The 21,346-nt window shown below is 44.7% G+C and overlaps 1 protein-coding gene across 1 annotated transcript in view; it reads right to left on the bottom strand.

Moving 5' to 3' along the window:
* The window catches only part of GGCT (gamma-glutamylcyclotransferase), a 124,986-nt gene that overhangs the window by 18,575 nt on the left and 85,065 nt on the right, over nt 1–21,346 (bottom strand). The window contains exon 3 of the mRNA XM_078663899.1: nt 2,571–2,706. Coding sequence (XP_078520025.1) covers nt 2,571–2,706 — 136 coding nt within the window. The remainder of the gene's footprint in view (nt 1–2,570; nt 2,707–21,346) is intronic.

Here is a 21,346-nt window from a genome sequence, read left to right on the forward strand (position 1 = left end):
CTGAGAGGAAGCATCTACGTTGTGGCTCAAATCTTTCTTTATTAGTGAGGCCAATATCGGAGGTTGTTAAACACACCAATTGGAATAATAGCTTAGATTTTCTGAATACCTGTATATCAGAGCTTGCATATCTCCAACCTAGACAGACTTGCGTCGTGAAGAGAAACAAAACAGCTTATACTTTGGGAGATCTATGGCCAGGTAAACTGAAGGCACAAGAAGCAAGACCTTCTATTTGGACAAGACTACTAATCAGATGAGACAGAGCTACTTCTCCTGAGAGGCTGCTGTAGAGGGGTGATGTCTTTCCCCAAACAACAAGTGCCACTATTCCTTTATTTTATTTCTTCTTTCGACCAGGAATTGTCTTAACAAAGGGATCTATTTCACTGGTTCTGCACTGCTACCTATATTAGTAACTTGCTGATGGATAATCAAGTATATGTAAAAAATCTCACCAGAAGGCAGTCGAGTAGCTAAAAGTAAGGCTGAAGATTCATAAAGTAGGTCTATAGTTGTTCACTCTCAAGTCATTCAAAATGTTTCAGCTTGTCAACTACTCACTGCAGGTGCCTTTATAGTCTCTTTATTTTACAGTTTACAAGAGTAAAAAAAGTCCACGCTTTCAATCGATTTCGCACATATACCACCCATTTCTATTGCTCATTACACTTTATAAAATTATTCTCCCTACCATCAGGAAGTGTTTCAGAATACCATCATGTCCCTTCTACAGGGAATTATGGGAGTTTCATGTGTGAAACAGAGCTCATGCTGTACTAAATGCATAAAATGAAGACGACTGAACTTAATCACATATAGGTGTAAACCCTGTCTCACCAGAAGCAGGACTTCTTTTTCCTTCATAAAGTAATAAGTTACATTTGAAAGTTGGCTGCTCAGTGAGTAAAGTAGCAGACCAGAGAGAAGGCCTATCTGTTTTCACTGAGAATCATAAATGGGAAAGTATTCCCTGGGAGAACTTCACATCTCAGACAATCCATGGCCCTTCTGATGGTACTCAGTAAAGGGGCTCCTCTTCTGAAATCTAGAAAACGTTACTTCGGGTTGAGCTTGCTGTGTTGGAGTATAGTCCCTTGCCGTGCACTCTCCTGCCTTCTAGTGTTGGTTTTAGAATATTGCAACATACATTTCATCAAAGTATTTGTCTCAGTTTTGGGTCTGCGTTTTCCATAACACTGGAGAACAGATTTGGGGCAGACCAAAGCATACAAGTAAGTTGGGGCCCAGAATTTCTTTCAGGCCCAGGAATCATATCAAAGACATTCCAAGACAATTATGTGACCGATAATGTTGACAGTTTTGAACTACTTCTGCCCTTTCAGAGAATAACTGATTATTTTGTTGATATTGTGTGAATTCAGAGAAAGCAGTACAGTAAGAATCTAAATTGTGATTCTTTGGAAATTAAGTTGAAACCCGCAAGGATATCAATGGAGAGTGAAGTGTTGTAAAAGTGAAAAACTTTGAGTAAAAACAGTCCAAAATCTAGCTTTGGTAAAAGTATACTCTGCAGAAAATAAGAGTATCAGCTCCAAAAGCCTGCAGACTGCAGTAAAAGGTATTTGGAGGGTACTAAGCTGGCTCAACTGCGAGTGTCAAAAGAACAAGGATATGACTTGGAAAAAAACAGGAGCAAGAGTGATCATTAGTAATAGACTTTTTTTTTAATTAGAACTTCTTTGGTCGATATTTTCTCAATCTATGATGGCAGTAATGTAGAGCACATTTAACCTACCAATCATGCAGTGTGGCACAGAGGGTGAACAGGGTAAACTGAATGGATTCTGAAATTCATGGGGAGATATGAGTTACTAGTTGTTTCTCACTGGTATTAATTTACCGGATAAACTGATGCAGAAAAGTGTTTTTTGTGGAGGCCTGACGTTTTACATTAGGTTTTCCTTTGGGGTACCTAATTAGCACAAACTGGGGTTAGAACAAAACATGAAGCAAATACCTAAATAACTTACTGGCATTCTTCATCTCTCTTTATCCTACTCACTCTTGCCATAGTCCTTAGACCCTGACCGTTCTCTCGCTACATAAAACAGACTTTGGTCTAGTGGAGACGAAGATATTCTCAAAAGGATTCTGGGATTCCAAGCTCCATTTGAAGCACCAAGGGTGGGCTGGCTTAGCATTAGACTAAGATGAGGAAGAGTAGACCTGGTCAGAATGACTAGCAAACAAATCTAGGCATTAATACATGTTAAGCCCAAGAAGCATTTTGGTCATAAGGCTACTAGAAGCCACCTACTAAATTCCCCTCCTAAAGTAGACAAACAAGCCAACTTTAGTTGTATTAGCCAAAATAAGACAATTGTCCAAAGAAGCGTCATATCCAAATCAAAGTTAGTTAAGCTGGCCAATTGGCTAGTCAATCTCAGCGTTCTTCATGGAGGTTCAAACATTTACCAAGTTCCATCATGTCTGTAACAGTTATCTAACAAACAAAACGATATGAAAAATTGCTATAAATGTTAGTTAGAAGGGTAAGTATCTCTTCTCGCCTTTTTAAATCCGGTACTATGAAATACAATACCAACCTGCTTATACTGGGGAGATGGAAGACTGACAACATAGTCATTGAGCTGATAGCAGCGACAGATCAGGTCTTCACCAGCATCATTGTGGACTGTGATCTCGATAGGTATGTACACGGCACTCGTAACACCTTCTTGCCTGCAGAAGTTACAGAAACAAATGGTGGTTAATAAAATATTCTTGTTTCGAACGAACACTGAAGTAAATTTGATAATCATTACACCTTTTCCTTGACTTTATTTATTTTCTCCCGAATCATTTAATAAAGCGCTCCTGCTACAATCATGGATAGAGCTGATATTGTGTGTAGGGTACTTTAACTTTGCAATTCTTTCTACCCCTCTGTTTAAGGCATGTACATTTTAATATATATATATATATATATATATATATATTACCTACTGGCAGTCGCCAGTAGGTATATATAGTTAGGATTTTTTTGAATAGGGATTTCTGAAAATTCTATATTGAATAACTTTGACATTGATGAACGGAATTGGCTGAAATTTTCAGGAAAATGGCACATTTTGTTTCTGAGCGTCCCCTGAAAGTTTGGGGGGGGTTTCGCCAAGCGGGGGCCGAGAAAAAAGGGGGGTCCCAAAACGTGTTTTTAACATTGAGTTTTCCATAGGGCGGTTGGACTCACTTTTAGCGCCGAAAGGCTGAATGGATTTCCACAAAACTTGGCAAAATTGTAGGGACTGGTAGCCCGATGTGCCTTTGCTATGTCTTAAGATATATGCTTCAGTGGTTTTTACGAAAATTAACTTTGAAAAATATATATTGGGCTACATTGGGCTATATATATGTTAGAGCCCAAATGTAGCCCAATGTAGCCCAATGTAGCCCAATGTAGCCCAAAGATGGCCACCAGAGACAAAAAAAAACCAAATGTAGCCCAAATATCAGCCAGATGTAGCCCAACTATAGCCCAGTGACCGAATGTCCCAGAGTGTTCTAAAGAACAATAGAGCGCTAACAGTCTTACTTATGACAAAAGTATGGCACACCTGAAGTCATCTTGATTGGAATAAAGTGTTAACACTTAAAACATTTAATTTGCAAAGGAACAAAATGAGGGGGTTCATTTTGCCATAGAAATTATGATTAGTGCTGAAGAAAGAAAAATTAGGGCACATTTTGAGTGACTTCTCAAATCCTCTTATATTTCATTAAAAAAATTCTGATATGCAGTCTCCCAAGATGGCCACCAGAGACAAAAGAGCCCAAATGTAGCCCAAATATCAGCCAGATGTAGCCCAACTATAGCCCAATGACAGAATGTCCCAGAGTGTTCTAAAGAACAACTAGAACGCCAACAGTCTTACTTATGACAAAAGTATGGCACCCCTGAAGTCATCTTGATTGGAATAAAGTGGTAACACTTAATACATTTAATTTGAAAAGGAACAAAATGAGGGGTTTCATTTTGTCATAGAAATGTTATATATATATATATATATATATGTATTACCTACTGGCGGTCGCCAGTAGGTATATATAGTTAGGATTTTTTTGAATAGGGATTTCTGAAAATTCTATGTTGAATAACTTTGGCGTTGATGGACGGAATTGGCTGAAATTTTCAGGAAAATGGCACATTTTGTTTCTGAGCGTCCCCTGAAAGTTTGGGGGGGTTTCATCAAGCGGGGGCCGAGAAAAAAGGGGGTCCCAAAACGTGTTTTTAACATTGAGTTTTCCATAGGGCGGTTGGACTCACTTTTAGCTCGAACGACTGAATGGATTTCTATGAAACTTGGCAAAATTGTAGAGACTGTTTGCCCGATGTGCCTTTGCTAGGTCTCAAGATATGTGCTCCAGTGGATTTTGAGAAATGAACGTTTGCATATGCAAATGCGAAAAAGCATTTTTAGCTTGTGGCGGGCGGTGCAGAGTGCACCGCCCGCCACAATGCTAAAACTACAGGATGTGCCCGCCACTGTGGCGGGCACATCCTAATTCCCCCCACGGGACCCCCGCCCTTATGGCGGGCGGTCCCGTTCTCCGATAGGGTGGCGGGCGGACAATGTCCGCCCGTCATCATAATGGGGCCCTAAGGGCTCCATTAGGATATCGGGCGGATTGCCTCCGCCAGGGTGGCGGTGGCCCTGCGACCGCGGCGGTAATAGATTAATATGGTGGCGGTGTCCAATGGACACTGCCAGCCATATTACGATGGCATACATTAGGGGCCTTTCCGCGGCAGCAATGTCGCCACGGAAAGGCAGGCGGCGATTGCTGCGGGGGCCCCCTGCAGGGCCCCCAGGTTGGCGATACTGTCAGGGGGGCACATGGGGAGTACCTATGGTACCCCCCCACATATGCATATGCAAATGCGAAAAAGCATTTTTAGCATTGTGGCGGGCGGTGCAGATTGCACCGCCCGCCACAATGCTAAAACTACAGGATGTGCCCGCCACTGTGGCGGGCACATCCTAATTCCCCCCACGGGACCCCCGCCCTTATGGCGGGCGGTCCCGTTCTCCGATAGGGTGGCGCCCGTCATCATAATGGGGCCCTAATTGTTGAACATATTTAATGCACTAAGATATGGGACAATTTTTATCATGTTTAAATATTTCATGGCTATACGTTCACAACTGCTTAATAAACCACATGCAGTGGCGTAGCTGGGGGGCGGGGCGCGGTGGGGGCGGTCTGCCCCAGGCGGAACTATAATGAGGGCGACCGCCGCGCGGCACTGGCCCCTTGGGGAGGCCTTTATCATTTATTTGGGGACACTCACTGACACTACTGTCAGTCAGTGTACCCAAATAAATTATAAAGGCCGCAGCCTCGGGCCAGTGCCGCGCAGGCGCCGTTTGAAGTGCAAACGCTGCGCAGCTGCTTGGCAAAATCAACCCTGCCCCGACGACCCTCTGAGTCTTGTGCGGTGCGCGTCACATTCAACAGACAAATAAATAAATAACACGTAAGACTTGAAAAATGTTATACTTAAAAGAACTAAGAATAAAAAGCAAGCTGGTATACTAACATAAATGACCTCACTGCCGTTTATTCATTTCAACTGAACTCGCAGAGAGTGGGTTCAAGCTGTGGAAGAAACCTTGTTTCTATTGTGAAACTGAAGAGGGGAGGGCTGCTTCGTCCTGCGGCGATCAGGAAAAGGCTTTACTTTCCGCTGTTCTGAAACCGAAACTGAAGCAGGAACAACTTCTTCGGACTGACGTCACAGGGACCGGTCTGTGTCAAGAGACAGGGGAGGAAAGAGGGTGAGCAGGCGGCAGTTATTGGTAGTTTGGTAAAGTTAGGCTGGAATGGAGCTCGCCGCTGCTGGAACCGCTGACCAGTAGGGTGCGTGCAGCCTGCAGCCTTTCATCAGGGGCTGCTTGAGTCCAATCCTGAGTTTGACCGAGGCCGCTGCAGTGCCAGACTAAGAGTTAACTGCTCGCAGCGGTTCCGTGTTCCTGGATCTGCCTTCTGACTGCGAGGGAGCAGTTTGCTTCACCTGGGCTGTGCCTCGCCCCTCCCACACCGCCTTCATCACCGCTCGCAACCCCCGCTTTGCGTGGGGCCGCTCACAGCGGTTCCGTGTGCCTGGATCTGCCTCCTGACTGCGAGGGAGCAGTTTGCTTCACCTGGGCTGTGCCTCACCCCTCCCACACCGCCTTCATCGCCGCTCGCGGCCCACGCCCCGCCCTTACTGACTATATCCTTGGATAACGTCTCCGCTTTGCGGGACGCGCACGGGCGGGCCTGTCTTAGCCTGTCATCGGCAGGATAAGGCAGGGCAGGGCCCCCCTCTAACATCTGGAATATAAGGACTAAAGGACTAAAAGGTACTGTGGGGATCTGGAAGGGGTTTGCAGCCATTAATTCGGTGTCCACTGCACCCTTGTGCTGAATTGTTTTTATAAAGTGTATCCCCCAGCGTCTCAAGTCGTCCAGGAGCGATTGATTTATAATTTTTCAGATAAGAATGGGTAAAAGAAAGTGTATGGAGGGGGGAGTACCACCTGTACATGCAAAAAAGGGGAAAAAGGCAAAAAAGGTTCCACATGCGGCCGCTAACTGCGTCCTCACAAGAGTTGAAGCCATTGTCAGTGAATGTGAGGAGGTTTTAGTGGGGAATTCCAACAATAACGTGGCGAATAATTCTGACCCCCTGACCGAGGTTTTAAAGCAGAACCGGAGGAAAGTGACCCCTGCAATCTTTAATAGAAAACCCCCACTTACCTCCCCTATCTGTGAAGTTCATAGTTCCCCTGAAGACCCCTTTGTGACAGGTCCCACAGAGTCATCAAATAGGACCAACTCCCCTATCAAGTCTAACTGCCCTAGCAGGATACTAGAGAGCATAAACCTGGGGGACTTGTATGAGGTATCATGTGAGAAAGGAATTGATTGTTCCAACAGATTTGCTGTCCTAGAAGGGGAATCAGGGGATCTAATTGAAGTCTTAACTCAAAGCACCAGGGAACCAGAGACAAGTTGTGATGGTCTTGTGGCTTGCTCTAGATGCCTGCACTCCAATAGAATTCTTTTGGAGAAAATGGGAAATCTGGAGCTGGAATTGTCCGTCATAAAGAAAACGTTGAAGGAACTAACACAGAAAGGGGAATTGCATAGGGCCAAAGATCCATAATCCCTAACACTACCCACACCGGCTACAGTAACAAATACAAGGGAAATTCCATTTCTTAACTTTAAGACCGGAGGGGGGCCTACATCGAAAGGAATTTCGGCCCAAACACTACCTGGCAGGAATACCTCCGCTGGCCAGCCCAGCCCTAGTTCTTATGCAGAAATCACGAAATCACGGGGAGTACCAGCCAAGATTATGAGTCCCCACCCTAGTAAAATAGATCCCAGTTGCACGACTATGACTAAAAAAATGAAGAGTGTTGGTGAGCCTCCGAGTATTCTACCAAAAAACATCGCCCACAGAAACTCAACTGCAATTGTTTACATGACCGGGGTTCCAAAGCTTAGTAGGGACGCTGGTCATGAAAGCAGTGAATCTATTCACAACAAAGCAATCCACTGGCTTCGCCATGTGAGGGGATGCAGATCAATTATCAGGGATGACATGATTGGCGTAAAAAGATTGTCATTGATTAGCTCCCACACAGATTGCATTAAAGTACAGCTATGCAACGCAGTAATTGCGGAGAACTTGGTGGTATTAGAGTATCGTACATGTTCCCCAAATCACTCTAATATCCAAATCAGACGTTTGCCACTATGGTCTATAGATAGGGAGCATGATGATTCTGAACTAAACAGAATAGATTGACTATCCGAGGATACCTACCCGAACCGACCGGTAGAAACATACAATATGGGCGAGCTCGAGAACTTGATTTGTGTAATCAGTGCAACCCCAAGCCCCCCTAGCACAGAAGTGATGGGTTTGGATATACAGGGTCCACTCGAGCTCGAGAATCTGACTCGCGCAATCAGCGCAATTCCAAGTTCCCATAGCATGGAAATGACGGGTCTGGATAATCAGGGTCTGCTCAGGGTTGAGGAAGAAAATCCAAGAGTGATCCAGCTCCTCTCCTGGAACATAGCAGGTCTCCAAAAGAAATTGGCAATTCCAGAATGGAATGATTTCATCAATAAGTACGAGGTCTGCATGTTCCAGGAGACTTGGAGCACGATCCCCTTATATAAGTCTGGGTATACAACCTACTTTATTCCAGCGACAAGCCTAGAGAAGGGTCGACCATCGGGGGGCCTCCATATATGGGTTAGCGTGCCTCTGAACTGGGATATTTGCATGCATAACTCACCCTCCGATGACATCTTCCACTTATCATTTAAAGGTCCTCACAATGGCAATAATGTGGAGTTAGTCAATGTGTATGCTAGAGGCACCCCAGGGGCACAAACTTCAGCCACCATAGCATCGCTAGAAACAGCATTAGCGGGTATTTCCCCCCTGTCCAATATTATTGTGGGAGGTGATTTAAATTGCACATATGAACCCTTAAGTGAGGAAGATTTTTTGGGAATTAGTGAAAATGATGTGAGACAGTCTATCCCTGCACTGAGTTTGGCGCCAATCCGGAAATGGTCACCTCGGGCGATCCAAATTAATGCCCTGGAAAAGTATCAAATCCAATATTATTAAAAACAAAAGAGGTAGTGCCATCTAATTGCAATCACAGACTAAAATGGCATAAGGTTGCATGTCAGGAGGATATACTGACTAGTATTAGAGAGTTAGTTGAACTAAAGAGCATAGAACTTTCATCGCTCAACATCGCCCAGGGTAATGAGCAGGGTTTCCAATTGAGCGATCTTACAGGAGTTTAATAACGAAATTGGGCTCTTTTTTTATTGCTATGGAGTCCAGAGGGCACAAAAGCAAAGTAATTAAAAGTGGTAACTTATGGTATACGCCCCTGTGTAGGAAAAAGAGAAAGGCCATAACCATAGTCCTCCGGAAAAAAGATCCCGCAGCCGTAGAACTAGCTAGGCGGAACTGGGAGGAACAACATTGGTAGGAGCTTAAAATAGCGGCCCACTTAAAGGATTCAACCTTATTCTGGGAATTGATAAACAAACTCAATAGAAGGGGAGCAGAGCCTGTCCCAAATCATATAACTGAGCAGCAATGGCATTCCCATTTCTTAAAACTGTATTGTGGCGAGATAGAATCGGAACAAACGCAAGGTGCCCTATTAGAACCAGCCTTAGAGAATTATGCACCAGCAGAACCCTTCACAATCCAAGAGGTACATTTGGCTATTAAGAACATAGCCCCAGGCAAGGCCGCAGGACCGGATGGCCTGCCGGGCGATTTATTCCTGCACGACCCTATGCTGTGGGCTAATTTTATTGCCCTTCTAATGAATCTGATTGTGCAGGGTCAATCTGTCCTGGAGTCGTGGAAGGGAGCTGAAGTTGTAACCATACACAAGAAAGGTGCCAGAGAGGACCTGTCCAACTACAGGCCAATTAGTTTAATCGATGAGGTCCAGAAGGTAGCAGGCGGGGTCATTGTCTTCAGAATATGGTCCTGGTTGGACGAAGGGAATATTTTGACACATTTTCAGGCGGGATGCAGGCAGAAGGTGGGTACGATGAGCCAGGTTTTCAGATTCTTTGCGGTATATTGGAAATCTGTGTCCATCGCGAAAGGCAGTTTATATCTGGTCTTTATAGATTTGAAAACCGCCTTCGACCTGGTGCCCCGCAATAAGCTTTGGCAGGTGTTACAGGATATGGGCTTCCCTCGATACCTCCTCGAGTTTATTAAGAGACTTCATGAGGATAACTATGCAAAAATCAGATGGGGGAGTCAGGGACAACTGACAGAGAGGGTACCTGTGAATAGGGGAGTCCGCCAGGGTTGTGTGATGGCCCCGACTTTGTTCTCTCTCTTTGTTAATGGTGTGGTAGACCATTTGAGAGAGGACCCAGCCGACGCCCGAGCCCTGGCGGGAGAGAAAACACCCTCCTCTTCGCAGATGATACCCTCCTGATGTCCAAAACCCCCTTGGGCCTCCAGAAACTGTTAGACAGATTTAGTTTGTTTTGTGAAGAACGGGGTCTAATCATCAATACCTCCAAAACAAAACTAATGGTATTGTCACTGTCAAAAAAATCAAGGAATATTAATATTACCCTTAATGGGTCTCCGTTAGAGGTGGTGGAGGCATTTGACTACTTGGGAGTCAGGGTTAATAACAGAATGAAATGGGACTCCCATGTGGCCAAAATGCTTCTTAACCACAAAAGAGTGTCGGGAGCAATTTTAAGAGACCAGCGGGCCTCTATTAGCAGATCAATAGCCCCGGCTCTTGCGGTATATGAGGGGAAGGCACTGGCCTCTGCAGTTTATGGCTCAGAATTGTGGGGGTTTGAGAATACCACGGACTTAGTCAGAGCTGAGAAGAAGTTTTTGAGAGACCTAGTTTCCCTCCCACTCTCAACCCCCTTAAAGCCCCTTTTCCATGACATGGGTAAACGCTCAATTAAAGACATAGTTCGCCTTCGCCCTTTATTGTTTTGGGTGCGCCTGAGAAGGACACCCGAATTGGCAAACTATGCAGTAGTGTTTGACGAACTTATCAATTTGAACAGCTCAAAGAAGATCGTGTGGCTGAACAAATTGAGATAGTTGGTCATAAACCTGGGGATGGGTGAATCTTGGATAACCCAATCCCCACCACCCAAACAAACTGTTAAGAAAATCTACTGGGATTGGGTGCAGGCTGAGGAATTACACGGCTCTAAGTGGTGGACCGGTTAGGTAGCTTGAACCTTTTTTAGATTTTATTAAAATCCCAGGAGATAGATCACTCTTTTTAAAGTTGAGATACGGGACACTGCCACTAAATGAATTTACTGAGAAGCTACCTGTCCAGCTTGTTCATGCCCTAGGGAGTCCTTACCGCACTTTTTGTTTGCCCGTAAAGCTTACAGGGGGGCCAGAATAAGATGGCTGAAACCAGTATGTATAAAGTTGGGAGTCAGACAATATAGGATGGCCCTGCGCATCCTTACAACAGATACAACATCTCTGACTATTGTATGTGGGGTTGCAAAGTACCTGGGAAAGGCCTGGCTGATACGTACAAAGCTGTTAAAGAATAAAATGAGCTAGTCAACTGTAGTTCAATCAGATTAGTTTTACATGATTGTATTGCCGTCATACCTTAGGTCCTTTGGGTCCCTCCTTTTTATTGTATATAAGTCTTTTTATTGTTTTTATTGGCTGTAAATTTGGACAGATGAATTTTATGGTTGTTTTATGATTGAAAATGTACTTACTTTTATGATAAATCTTTATTGAATAAAGTATTACAACAACTGGTGCCTGCAGCCACCCATCACTATACCACATACGTCTGGACCGGACCACGGCCGTGGCTGCCAGAGTCAAATTTAGGGCCTGCAGACTCTCATGCCAATGATGCCGCTGGCCGCTCTGCCAAACTGCCACTGTCAGCAGTGTCCAGTAATGTAAATCTCAATTTTATTTTATTTTAAGCCGTCATTATCTTCACTGCTGAGATTCTGCTCTGCGACCCATACTGTGCTCGGCTTCAGGACTTTCAGTTCAAAGGTCTCGAGGCAGTACAGGCGTGCGACCTTGCCAATCTCAACTGATCGGGCAATAATCAATGTGACCTCCTCTTCCTCGGCGAGTGAAATGTTCTTGTCTGGCATTCCATTCACAGGGTCAGTGTTTTAAATGAGGAGGGACTCATTCTTTACTTGCACTTCTTAAATTTAAAAGAGAGTACCTGCACTTTTTTTATCAGGGTCCAATACTTTTAAAAGGAGAGTGCTGGCTTTTCTTAGTAGCACACAGGTACGCTGGAATAGTGAGGACCTACATTTTTATATTTGCATTGCAAAATCATCCTGGTAACTCTGACCTCTGTGTGGTGCCAGAGAAGTGTGCAGCTTCGCTGTCTCAGAGGCAGTGTTACACGTCATGGACACCCAACGGAAGTGACATAAATCTGTAGAATTTGTGCCAGCTTTTGATAGCATAACACTTTTAATTCTAAAGACCAGCATAATGCCATAATACCATTTGACACTCTAAGGGCTAGATGTAGGTAAATGGCATTTACCGATTCGTAAATACCGGATTTTACCGATTCGGTATTCACAAATCGGTAAATGCTATGTAGGTATTTTTACCGAATATTTTACCGAATCTGTAACATTCTGTAATTACTGAATCGGTATTTACCGATTCGGTAATTGCCATTGATTCCTATGGGCCATGAGGCCCATAGGAACCAATGGCAATTACCGAATCAGTAAATACCGATTTGGTAAAATTACCGAATTGACAAGGGGGACAGGGTGTCACTTTGACACCCTGTTGCACCCCTGATTCAGGCTTGTGTGCCCTAAGGGCATGTATGTGTGTCACATGGCACAGGTGTACATGCACAGATGTGCATGTACACAGGAATTAGTTATTTACCATCAAAAGTATTTGATGGTAAATAACGAATTCTTAAGGGCCTGTGGCACTGTTTAAAGCTCCACCTACATCACAAATTAGCGTTTCGGTAAATTTAACGATTCGGTAATTTACAGAATCAGTAAATTTACCGAATCTGTAAATTTACCGAATCGGTAAATTTAAGGCCCCCTACATCTGAAACTCCAAATACCGGTCGGTAACGGCCGAAATCGGCCGTTACCGACCGGTATTCGGCCTCCTACATCTGGCCCTAAATGGTAAATAAGCTGTTTGCCTCGTCAGTATACAAAGAAAGGGGTTAAATGGAGCACAACTGAATTATATCATAATGCCGAAAGGGACAACAAAGTCCATGTTGAGGCTCTGCTTCGACTAGCTGAATATGACGGGGCAATATATTATGAGGCAAGCTGTTTACTTATTGAAAATAAACGCTGAGCGCCAAAGCTGAGACGGTGAGTTGCAGCCAGTTTTAGACTACGGGAGCACTGCCAGCAAGCTCTCTTGCACTCCTGTCCAAAAACACTGGCTAAAGAAGCTCTCTGCCGCAGCCTGGCACTGCAGGGAGGGCTTAATGCTGGTAGCAACTGTGTGTCCAGCAAGAGTGCACTTTCTGATCTGTGCAATGGGGGCATTTTCTTTGAGACCGTGAGCAGGGCTAAGATACCTTTAGAACTTCTCATGTCTCAAAGGGGTCTAATTTTTTATATTTTAAGTCATATGGCAGTTGAATGTCACTCAGACTGGGACCTTGTAGCACCAAACGTACACAACTCACTATTCTCCACTGCACCGACCAAGATTCAGTTCTGGGGCTCTCTGGTTCAGTGCTTTAACTAACAGAGGTCCCAAGTGGAGAGCCCGGACAGACTCCCATTAGTGCCCTTCCATTTCTGGTGTTTAACAGCAGTTTAAAGATCTTCTTAGAGTTTATCGTTGCTCCAATGGGTGTAATTTGTGATATTTATAGGTTTTCTTCTTCTTCATTGCTTGATTATGCTCACGAGAAAGTGTCACTCAAAGTTGTTGAATGTCATTCATAATTACACAGAATGTATAAAAATGTCACACATAATCAATCATAAACCTTGGCAGCTATGTCACATTCCTGAATTAAGTGCACACATGAGCAGGATTGAGGTTTGTGGAAGCTCTGAATGGATATAGTGAGTGTTTTCTATTTCCCCTTTTAAAGCGTGGCAAGGGAAAATGCAAACATCATCAGGCTATTCTCTTCATGTTATTGTGATCGATGTTAAAGCAAATAATGCTGCCGGCAGCACACGCACCACGGTGCGCGACGTACCTCAGCTTTTGTGGTGCGTTTGTCAGGCAGTTATTACTGGGTTATGGCTGTAACTTGAGAAATCGTGGCCAAGTCTCTTGCCTCGTTTATCTTAGCTGCCAAAAGCAGAATTCCTTTTAAAGCTGTAGGTTATTCAGCACAAAAACGATTGAGATATAACGCAAATCACCCTGACATGGCACGCGCACCCCTCTTCACGTTAACTCCCCTGGGAGCGCGTGCATGAATGTTTTTGCCCACGTTCATTTCCTCTATGGGGACACGTCTCTTCCCTGGGCCGGTAAGCAGCATGCATGCCATGCCACCAGTCTGCATGTTCCGATATGAAGATATCTGCTCTGACTTTAGCGTGTGCCCACCTTGACCTGTGCTCCTTCCTGTCCAGCACACGGGTAGGCACTCACTGACGCAGGCGTCGACTGGCGTGTTCAATCCTCAACATGGAGCTTGATCTGTGGAGGAGCCTGCCAACAGGCTAGGGTGCAAGTCAACAGCACATGATCTCTGCCACGTGACTAGTGTACAGACATGTGCCTAGAGTCAAAATATTTGGGGGAAACTATTTACTAAACATCCTCTGTTTCATGCTTGAGAGTCACTTTCAAGCCATGATGTCTATTTCAGAGGGGATGAACACACAGATGATGAACAAAGTATAGAGGTGCGTCGCAGATTTCAGTAGCCAACACCGTCCATCATTAGGTTCTTTTGAGCACTGCATCCTTCTTTGTCCCAAGCTATGTCCAGTTTTGCTTCCACATCCCAAGTGTCTCTCGGGCACAATTGGGGAACTTCAGATCTTGTTATCCCCTTAAAACTCTTTTTCAAATAATTATTCTCTATTGCAGATGAGGGCGTGTCGGCAAAACAGAACGTCCCCATGAGGAGCTTGACACCCTCCCTGCTCCTCCTCTTACCTACTACCACAGGCCTCACTGCCCCAGAGCAGAAGCCTCCTCTGTTCCTCTTTGGGGATGGCTGCCTATGGGGGTGGTGAGCAGAGACTAAACTGACAGAACAACAGGGACATAAACAGTGCCACAACAGGTCAGAATGCTATCAAAGATCTCAGTGCTCTCTCAGTGAAATGTACCTCTTCGGTAAAGCTTGCATAGAGAGTGAGGCAAGTTTATTATTTACTGGCACTGACTGAATGGTGCCAGAGGCAGGGCCATCCTTCGATGGAAACTCAAAGATTCTACAGGTTGTTATTTTTTTGTAAGAAAATGTTATTGGCATTTCGCCTGACCAGTCCATACAATAAAAGGGACAACAGCTATTCCACAAAGAGCAGAATAAAACCATGTCAGGCTTATATGGCGTCTCCCACTCCTCCCCACTTAGGACAGACTAACAAAGCAGCTGAGCTGCTATTCGATGGATGGTGAAGACTAAAGTAGACCTGAGTGTACCCACTTTGCTTAGCACTTGTGTTTTAGGAAGGCATCAGTGCTTTAAATGGGCAGGTACTGAGTACTGTAACTTTTTTATTTTGAGACAGAGAGTACATGCCCTTCTCAAGAGTTACGTAATACGTTTTATTGGAGAGTACCGGCACTTCTCAAGAGTGACGTAATACGTTTAATTGGAGAGTACCGGCATTTCTCAAGAGTGACGTAGTACGTTTAATTACAGAGTACCGGCACTTCTCAGAAACAAGCAGGCACTCCCGTACAGGGTACCTGCTCTTCAATTTTCACATTTCTAGCTTTGGAAGGCATAGGTAGGAAACATGCCTCAAGCTACTGTACATTTTTCAAGGACGAGCAGAGGAAGTGATTCGTTTTTGCTTGTTTCGTCCTAAGTAAGTTCTTTTACACCCAATTGCAGAGCTCAGTTAGCAGGGGGCTACCTGTGGAGGAGAAGTTGTGAGCTTCACCTGACTATTAGCAGCGATAATACGTGTCTCTCGGACCTCTTTCAGGTGCCTGACGTCCTTTTTCCCCAGCACCCACCCCAGGGGGCGGCAATCTGAAGGATAGCCCCAGGCGCCACAAGCTCTAGCTACGCCTCTGATCACATGCTTTCTCAAATTTCCTTTAAAATGCACCATTTGCTACTCCTTTCTTCAAACGTTTCCAGTGGCAGAAGTCTCTCAAACCCCCCTTTTGTTCATCGTGGGGCGGTTTCTCCTTGAGGGCGTCGGGGCTCCGCCCCCTTAACTTTAGCTGGCACTCGTCAAACAAGCAAAGTGTTGTGTTTCACTGTTTTGTGTTCGTGACACAGTGAACACACACAGCCTAAAAATGCAGTTTCTTCTTTTTTTTTCAGGGTCGGGGGTGCGCACACACTACCTGCGATGATTCATTCTGCAGCGAGGCTGACGATCTCAGAGTGGCAATGTCTACAGCTTTTGCCGGCTGATGATCTCACCGCCCTGGGGCTTGTGATGTCATGAACTCGGCAAAAGCATGGAGTTGCGGACCAGTCTCCACCCCCTGATGCCGTGGGGATGAAATCAGCCCTGGGCGTTTTCAGTGAAGCCCTGTAATCCCGGGGCTTCACGTCAATCAGGGAATGGAGAATTGGTCACACTGCCCATTCCCAACTCGTCACTGTGACGAGTTGGGAAAGGGTGGGGTTAAGGCTGTAAACAGACTGGAAGCTGAGAAATCGAGTCTGCGCAGACTCGAGATGGCTGCTTCCAGTGTGTCACACGTGGGTTTGTTTCAGAGCAGCCAGAAACCAACTTGTGGTCGGACATAGGCAGGCGAGTTTAGTTGTTTCAGGTATTTGTTTTTATTACTGTTTAAAAAAAAAAACACGTTTTTTTCATTGTGGCCTCACACGACCTACCCCTTTTCACACTCTCTTCTTCCTCCCACATTCCAGCGCCTGTTGAAAAATGACGAGTCCCCCCCCTTTTCCCCCCTTGCTGTTCACTCGCTCCTTTCCTTTCACACCGGCCCTCCTGCACACATTGCCTGCCAGCTACGTGATAATGTGCAGTGTTTTCTGTAATGGCCCGGCTTTAGCACTAATTACATAGTGCTGTGGGTACCAGAGGGTGTCCTGGCTAACACACCTATATCATGGGCCATGGAACACCATAGCTGCCAAGGTTTCAGGTTGCTATGAGTGACATTTCTATAATTGTAGTGCGATTATGAGTGACATTTCAACAACTATGAGTGACACTGTATCTCGAGTAAAATTAAGCAAAGAAGACGAGGGTAACAAATATCAGAAATTACACCCATCTGAGCAACGAGAAACTACGAAGTTAACCGCTGCAAAGCACCAGAAATGGAAGGGCACTAACCTAGTGCCCTTGTAAAGTCAGAGGCACAACACTACTGTTAACTGCTTTAACTAGTTAAAATATCTAAAACACTCCTAAAAACGATTCATAAGCAACAGCTCTGTTACCTATGGTTTTTCACCATTATTTTCGCCATGCAAGCCGTGGAGCAAAGCTCTTTCTATGATGTTGACTGAAGGATCTAAATCTGTTTGCCTATTTCTGAATTACACATGCAGCACAAACGGTGTAATTCATAAGGATTTGTGCTGTGTTTTTTTACACCAATGCTAAATTACTAAAAGAAATCGTCATGACATAGGGGCAAGTTGAAAAACATTTAGTATATGTTAACAATGTGAAGCGCAATCAGACATCGCAAGAGAGAACGTCATATTGTTGTTATATAAGCAATAAATGATATGCCCATATGTGTGCATATTTTATACCATCAGAGCATCCTATTTTTAGCCTCTTGATACCAATGGCTCGTCAATTATTGCATTGACTGGGTTACTGAAGCCCTTGAGTAAGTGGTTCATTAGATGTAAAAAGCACCCGGTTCTCGGCCGCTTACTATCAGATGTACCTTTTCTAAAAGGAACGTGCGGATTTGTGTGCACAGGGTAATATATTAAAAAGGGGGGGCGCACAGTTGCCATTTACCCAGGTGATTTTTCTTCTGTTTATGCGCAGTTCTTAATCGGGTGGCCAAATAATTGTGTGCCAGTGAAAAAATGTGGGTGCCAAGGTAATTTTACAAACTTAGTCTAAATGACGCAGTTTTCATTCTTGATGTATTAGGTATATAGCGAGGTCAGGGGAAACAAAAAAAATAAGGCAGCTGTCGATGTCGTTGGTGCGAAAGTGACTGTCACACATTCACTGGCTCGGCGGGCGGCATGCAGTCTCTCAGAGGCTGTTGAAGTCAGTCGGTCTCGAATCAGAAGGCACACTGGACTGTGAGAGAGGCTGTTGAAGTCAGTCTGTCTCAAGAGGGTCATTCTGTGCTAGAGGCTGCACTGTGCGCAGTCTGGAAAGAGGCCTGCTTTCCCTGGTATTTAAAGAAAAGCACCACCTGCTCCAAAGTACAAGTGTTACAAGGCGACAGCAACAATCGCAGGGGGCCCGGCCGGGCAGGTAGGAAACTGATCCAGGGTCATACTGCCAGGGCCTCGGTCACCTGTTGGTGGATGGGCCGGTATTATAAGGGCACAAATAGAAGGGGAGCTCAAACCAACTGAACACAGGCAGAAACGACCTGCAAGCTTTCACAAGCCTTAGTACGCGCATTGGGCCCGGGCTTGTTTTTCTGGCAATCAATCGATGGCCGCACTCTCTGACCCACGTGGGACCCACGTGGGACCCAGGTTCAGTCTTGAAGGATGGAGGAGGCCCCTACACTGATTTCAGCTGCGTCACCCATCGTAATTATAGGCAGCTGACAGTCTAGGTCACAGCCGACAGGCTGTGGTATTTCAAATACACACTCTTTGACAACTCAAGGAATCAAAATAAAAAAACATTAATTATAGCTTAGCGTCCTAGAGCCCCGTGCTCCAACTGTCCACCCGCTCGCTACCTCAGTTTAGTTGCACCACATATGCTAGTCTTTCAATAACCGATATAGCAGAAGTTTACTTTAAGACAGATTAATGCTGGCTCTATCTTTTTCAGGCACTTACTTCTTGAAGGCAAGCCGGCGCTGCTCATGCTGCAAAAGGGAATGATCATTCGGCTGGACCCCCTGCGGCCGCTGCGGCCGGCCTGCCAGCATGAGAGAGGCTGTGAGCAGCAGGCAGGCAGCCTGCACTTTCAGATCCCCCGCCGCTTTACAATCTTCCTGTTCCTGGGCCGGACGTGACGGCACTCTACCGCCGCACTTCCGGATTAAAATCCCAGCCCCCCTGGTGACACGGTCGGTGATTGGCTGGCTAATAGCGCTCGCCTCTCAGAGCTGAGCACTGCAGTGTAGCCTGGTTAACTGTAGGGACACACAGAAGTAGGCGCACCTCGGAGCAACAGAGAGCCACGGGCACAGTGACAGAGGCGCCGCTGGTGGCTCGCCTGGCAGCAGGTGCAAAATGCGTGACATTGCATTTCAGTGCGGTGATGCGGATCACCGCACTGCAATGCGTGAGCGTCACACCTGTTGCGTGACGCTTGGCAGGACTGGAACACTCGTGTAAAATCACTGCAGCTCACTGATGGACTACTGACTGTTCGTTAACTCCCTGACATAGTTTCTTAATCTTTGACAAGCAGTAGGTGTAACAGTTCAATCCCTTTGTCGTTTGTTTGTTTCTAAATTCAATTGGATGCAATATTAATACTTCCCTAGTGATTTCCTTGGTTTTCTCGCCAATGATGAAATTAGCATTTGAATTTTCTAATTTCTACTCCCCTTATTTAATTGTGTTCATTAACATTGCGTCCACTGTGCACCACAGCGTGCAAACAAAACTTCACCCTCTGTATTTATGTATGCATGTACATTGCATTTCAATAGGCAAAAGCCAATACCCTGACTGGTTTTCATTATTAGAGCTTTCTTTCAATTTAACTGTGAATTTAAACGAATAACCAGTGATATGGCCGCTGTGGAAAGCCTTGAGTGGTGTAGTTGTCGGCAAGGACTTTTTGGAAAACTCTTGGAAGCCCTTGTGTCACTTGTGATATTTTAAGGAGGAGGGGGCCAAGCTTTACTTGCTAGGTAAAGTTTCAGAGGAATAACGTAACCACTAGAGTACAATTTTGTCTATGCCAAAAGTGTTCACTGGCACATTAGATTATTTTTTTTAAATCTACTTTATCGAATACATAAAGCATGTCTACGAGGATACTTACTCTGGTCATTGTGGAAAGCAGTTGTTATTTAATGCTTAGTAATGTATTTTCGGTACCGCTACACAGTCTGAACCTTGACTGAAAGTCACTGCGGAGGTTATTTGTTTCCAAATAATTTGATAATTGTGAGCTAACAGCAGTTCTGAGGATTTTAGTGCTAGGTGATAAAGGGACATCGGTCTGTAGTTGGGTAAAGTTTGATTCATGGGCAGTCAGTTTCTGAATAAGCTGGGTAAATATGACATCCAAGCGTTTGAGGGACAATCCCCAGTAACGTGTGTAGATCAGTTTGATAACAGACTAGAACAGTTTGATGTTTTTTCGGCACAGGGATCTGTGGTTGAGGCAACAGTTTGAGATTATTCAAGGTCTTCTTGAGTGCATCTCCAGAAACAGCTGCAGACATATTCATGGTTGGTTACTGATTACCTAAGACCTTACAGGGATTTGTGTGTTAGACCTAGATTAACAACCTGAGCATTGGTGTCTTGCTGCTGAAGATAGGCATCCGGCCAGCATAACTCTTTTGTGGGAGTTGCACATGTGTATAAGTGTGGGTTTTAAACTTTTTTTTTATAAATTTGAAATAGCTGTATAAAAAACATATTAACTTTTCACTTCAAATTTGGGAGTATGCCCTTTTAGCTGTATATAACTGATTTGTAGGCATACTCATTGATCTAACATGCAGTTTCAGAGGCAGGGCAGTACAATATTTCCCCGCAACTTCCTCTTTGTTTTAAGACTGAAAAGACTTCTGGGAATCATTTGTTGTGCCGTGCTTGGGCTGCTTTAGGGTTCTAAAACTGTGTGCACAAGCTGGCTGCAAGCTCAGTGATAATGCTGCAAAGAGAGAGACTGTTGCACTTACTATAAGGTGGTCATGCCGGTTACATTTTGGCATGAACTAAAAGTCTGGCGCTTTAATCTCCATGTGCCTATCTGAATCTCCTCTTCTTTCTTGTTTACATGTAAGTAGGTGAAACGGAAAAGGTATACTGTGATTTAATACTAGGTTACTTCAAAGAACGCCATTGATTAATTCCCCAGCACTGTTTTGCTTGGCTTCACTCTTAAAATTCGGATTGTGCTAGTGGCAAAAAAAGCTTTGGGAAAGCCTTTAATGTGATAAATCATACAGCCAGTTCTTCATAGCAGTTTGCATGTATTACTATGTTAATTGAAGAGCTGGTGGCATTGCTTTTCATGTTTGCATGTATGCTTGTGTTGGTACACAAATCTTTCCTTTCTGTACTCAGACGTGGGGCTTGTTGTTCTGGTTTACTATTTATTTCGCTCGTATTTTATAGAATATGATTTATTTCCATAACTAAACATATACTCAGAAGTGGCTGCTCATCTCATGGCTCCGGGTTCGGTCGTGAGTCTAGAGTTTTTCTTTCTCTATGCAGGGACTATCCTCTTTCCAAACAGAGCCCCAAAGTGAATGGCACTGATAGTT

Source organism: Lissotriton helveticus, chromosome 10 (assembly GCF_964261635.1).
Source record: "Lissotriton helveticus chromosome 10, aLisHel1.1, whole genome shotgun sequence".
NCBI lineage: Eukaryota > Metazoa > Chordata > Amphibia > Caudata > Salamandridae > Lissotriton > Lissotriton helveticus.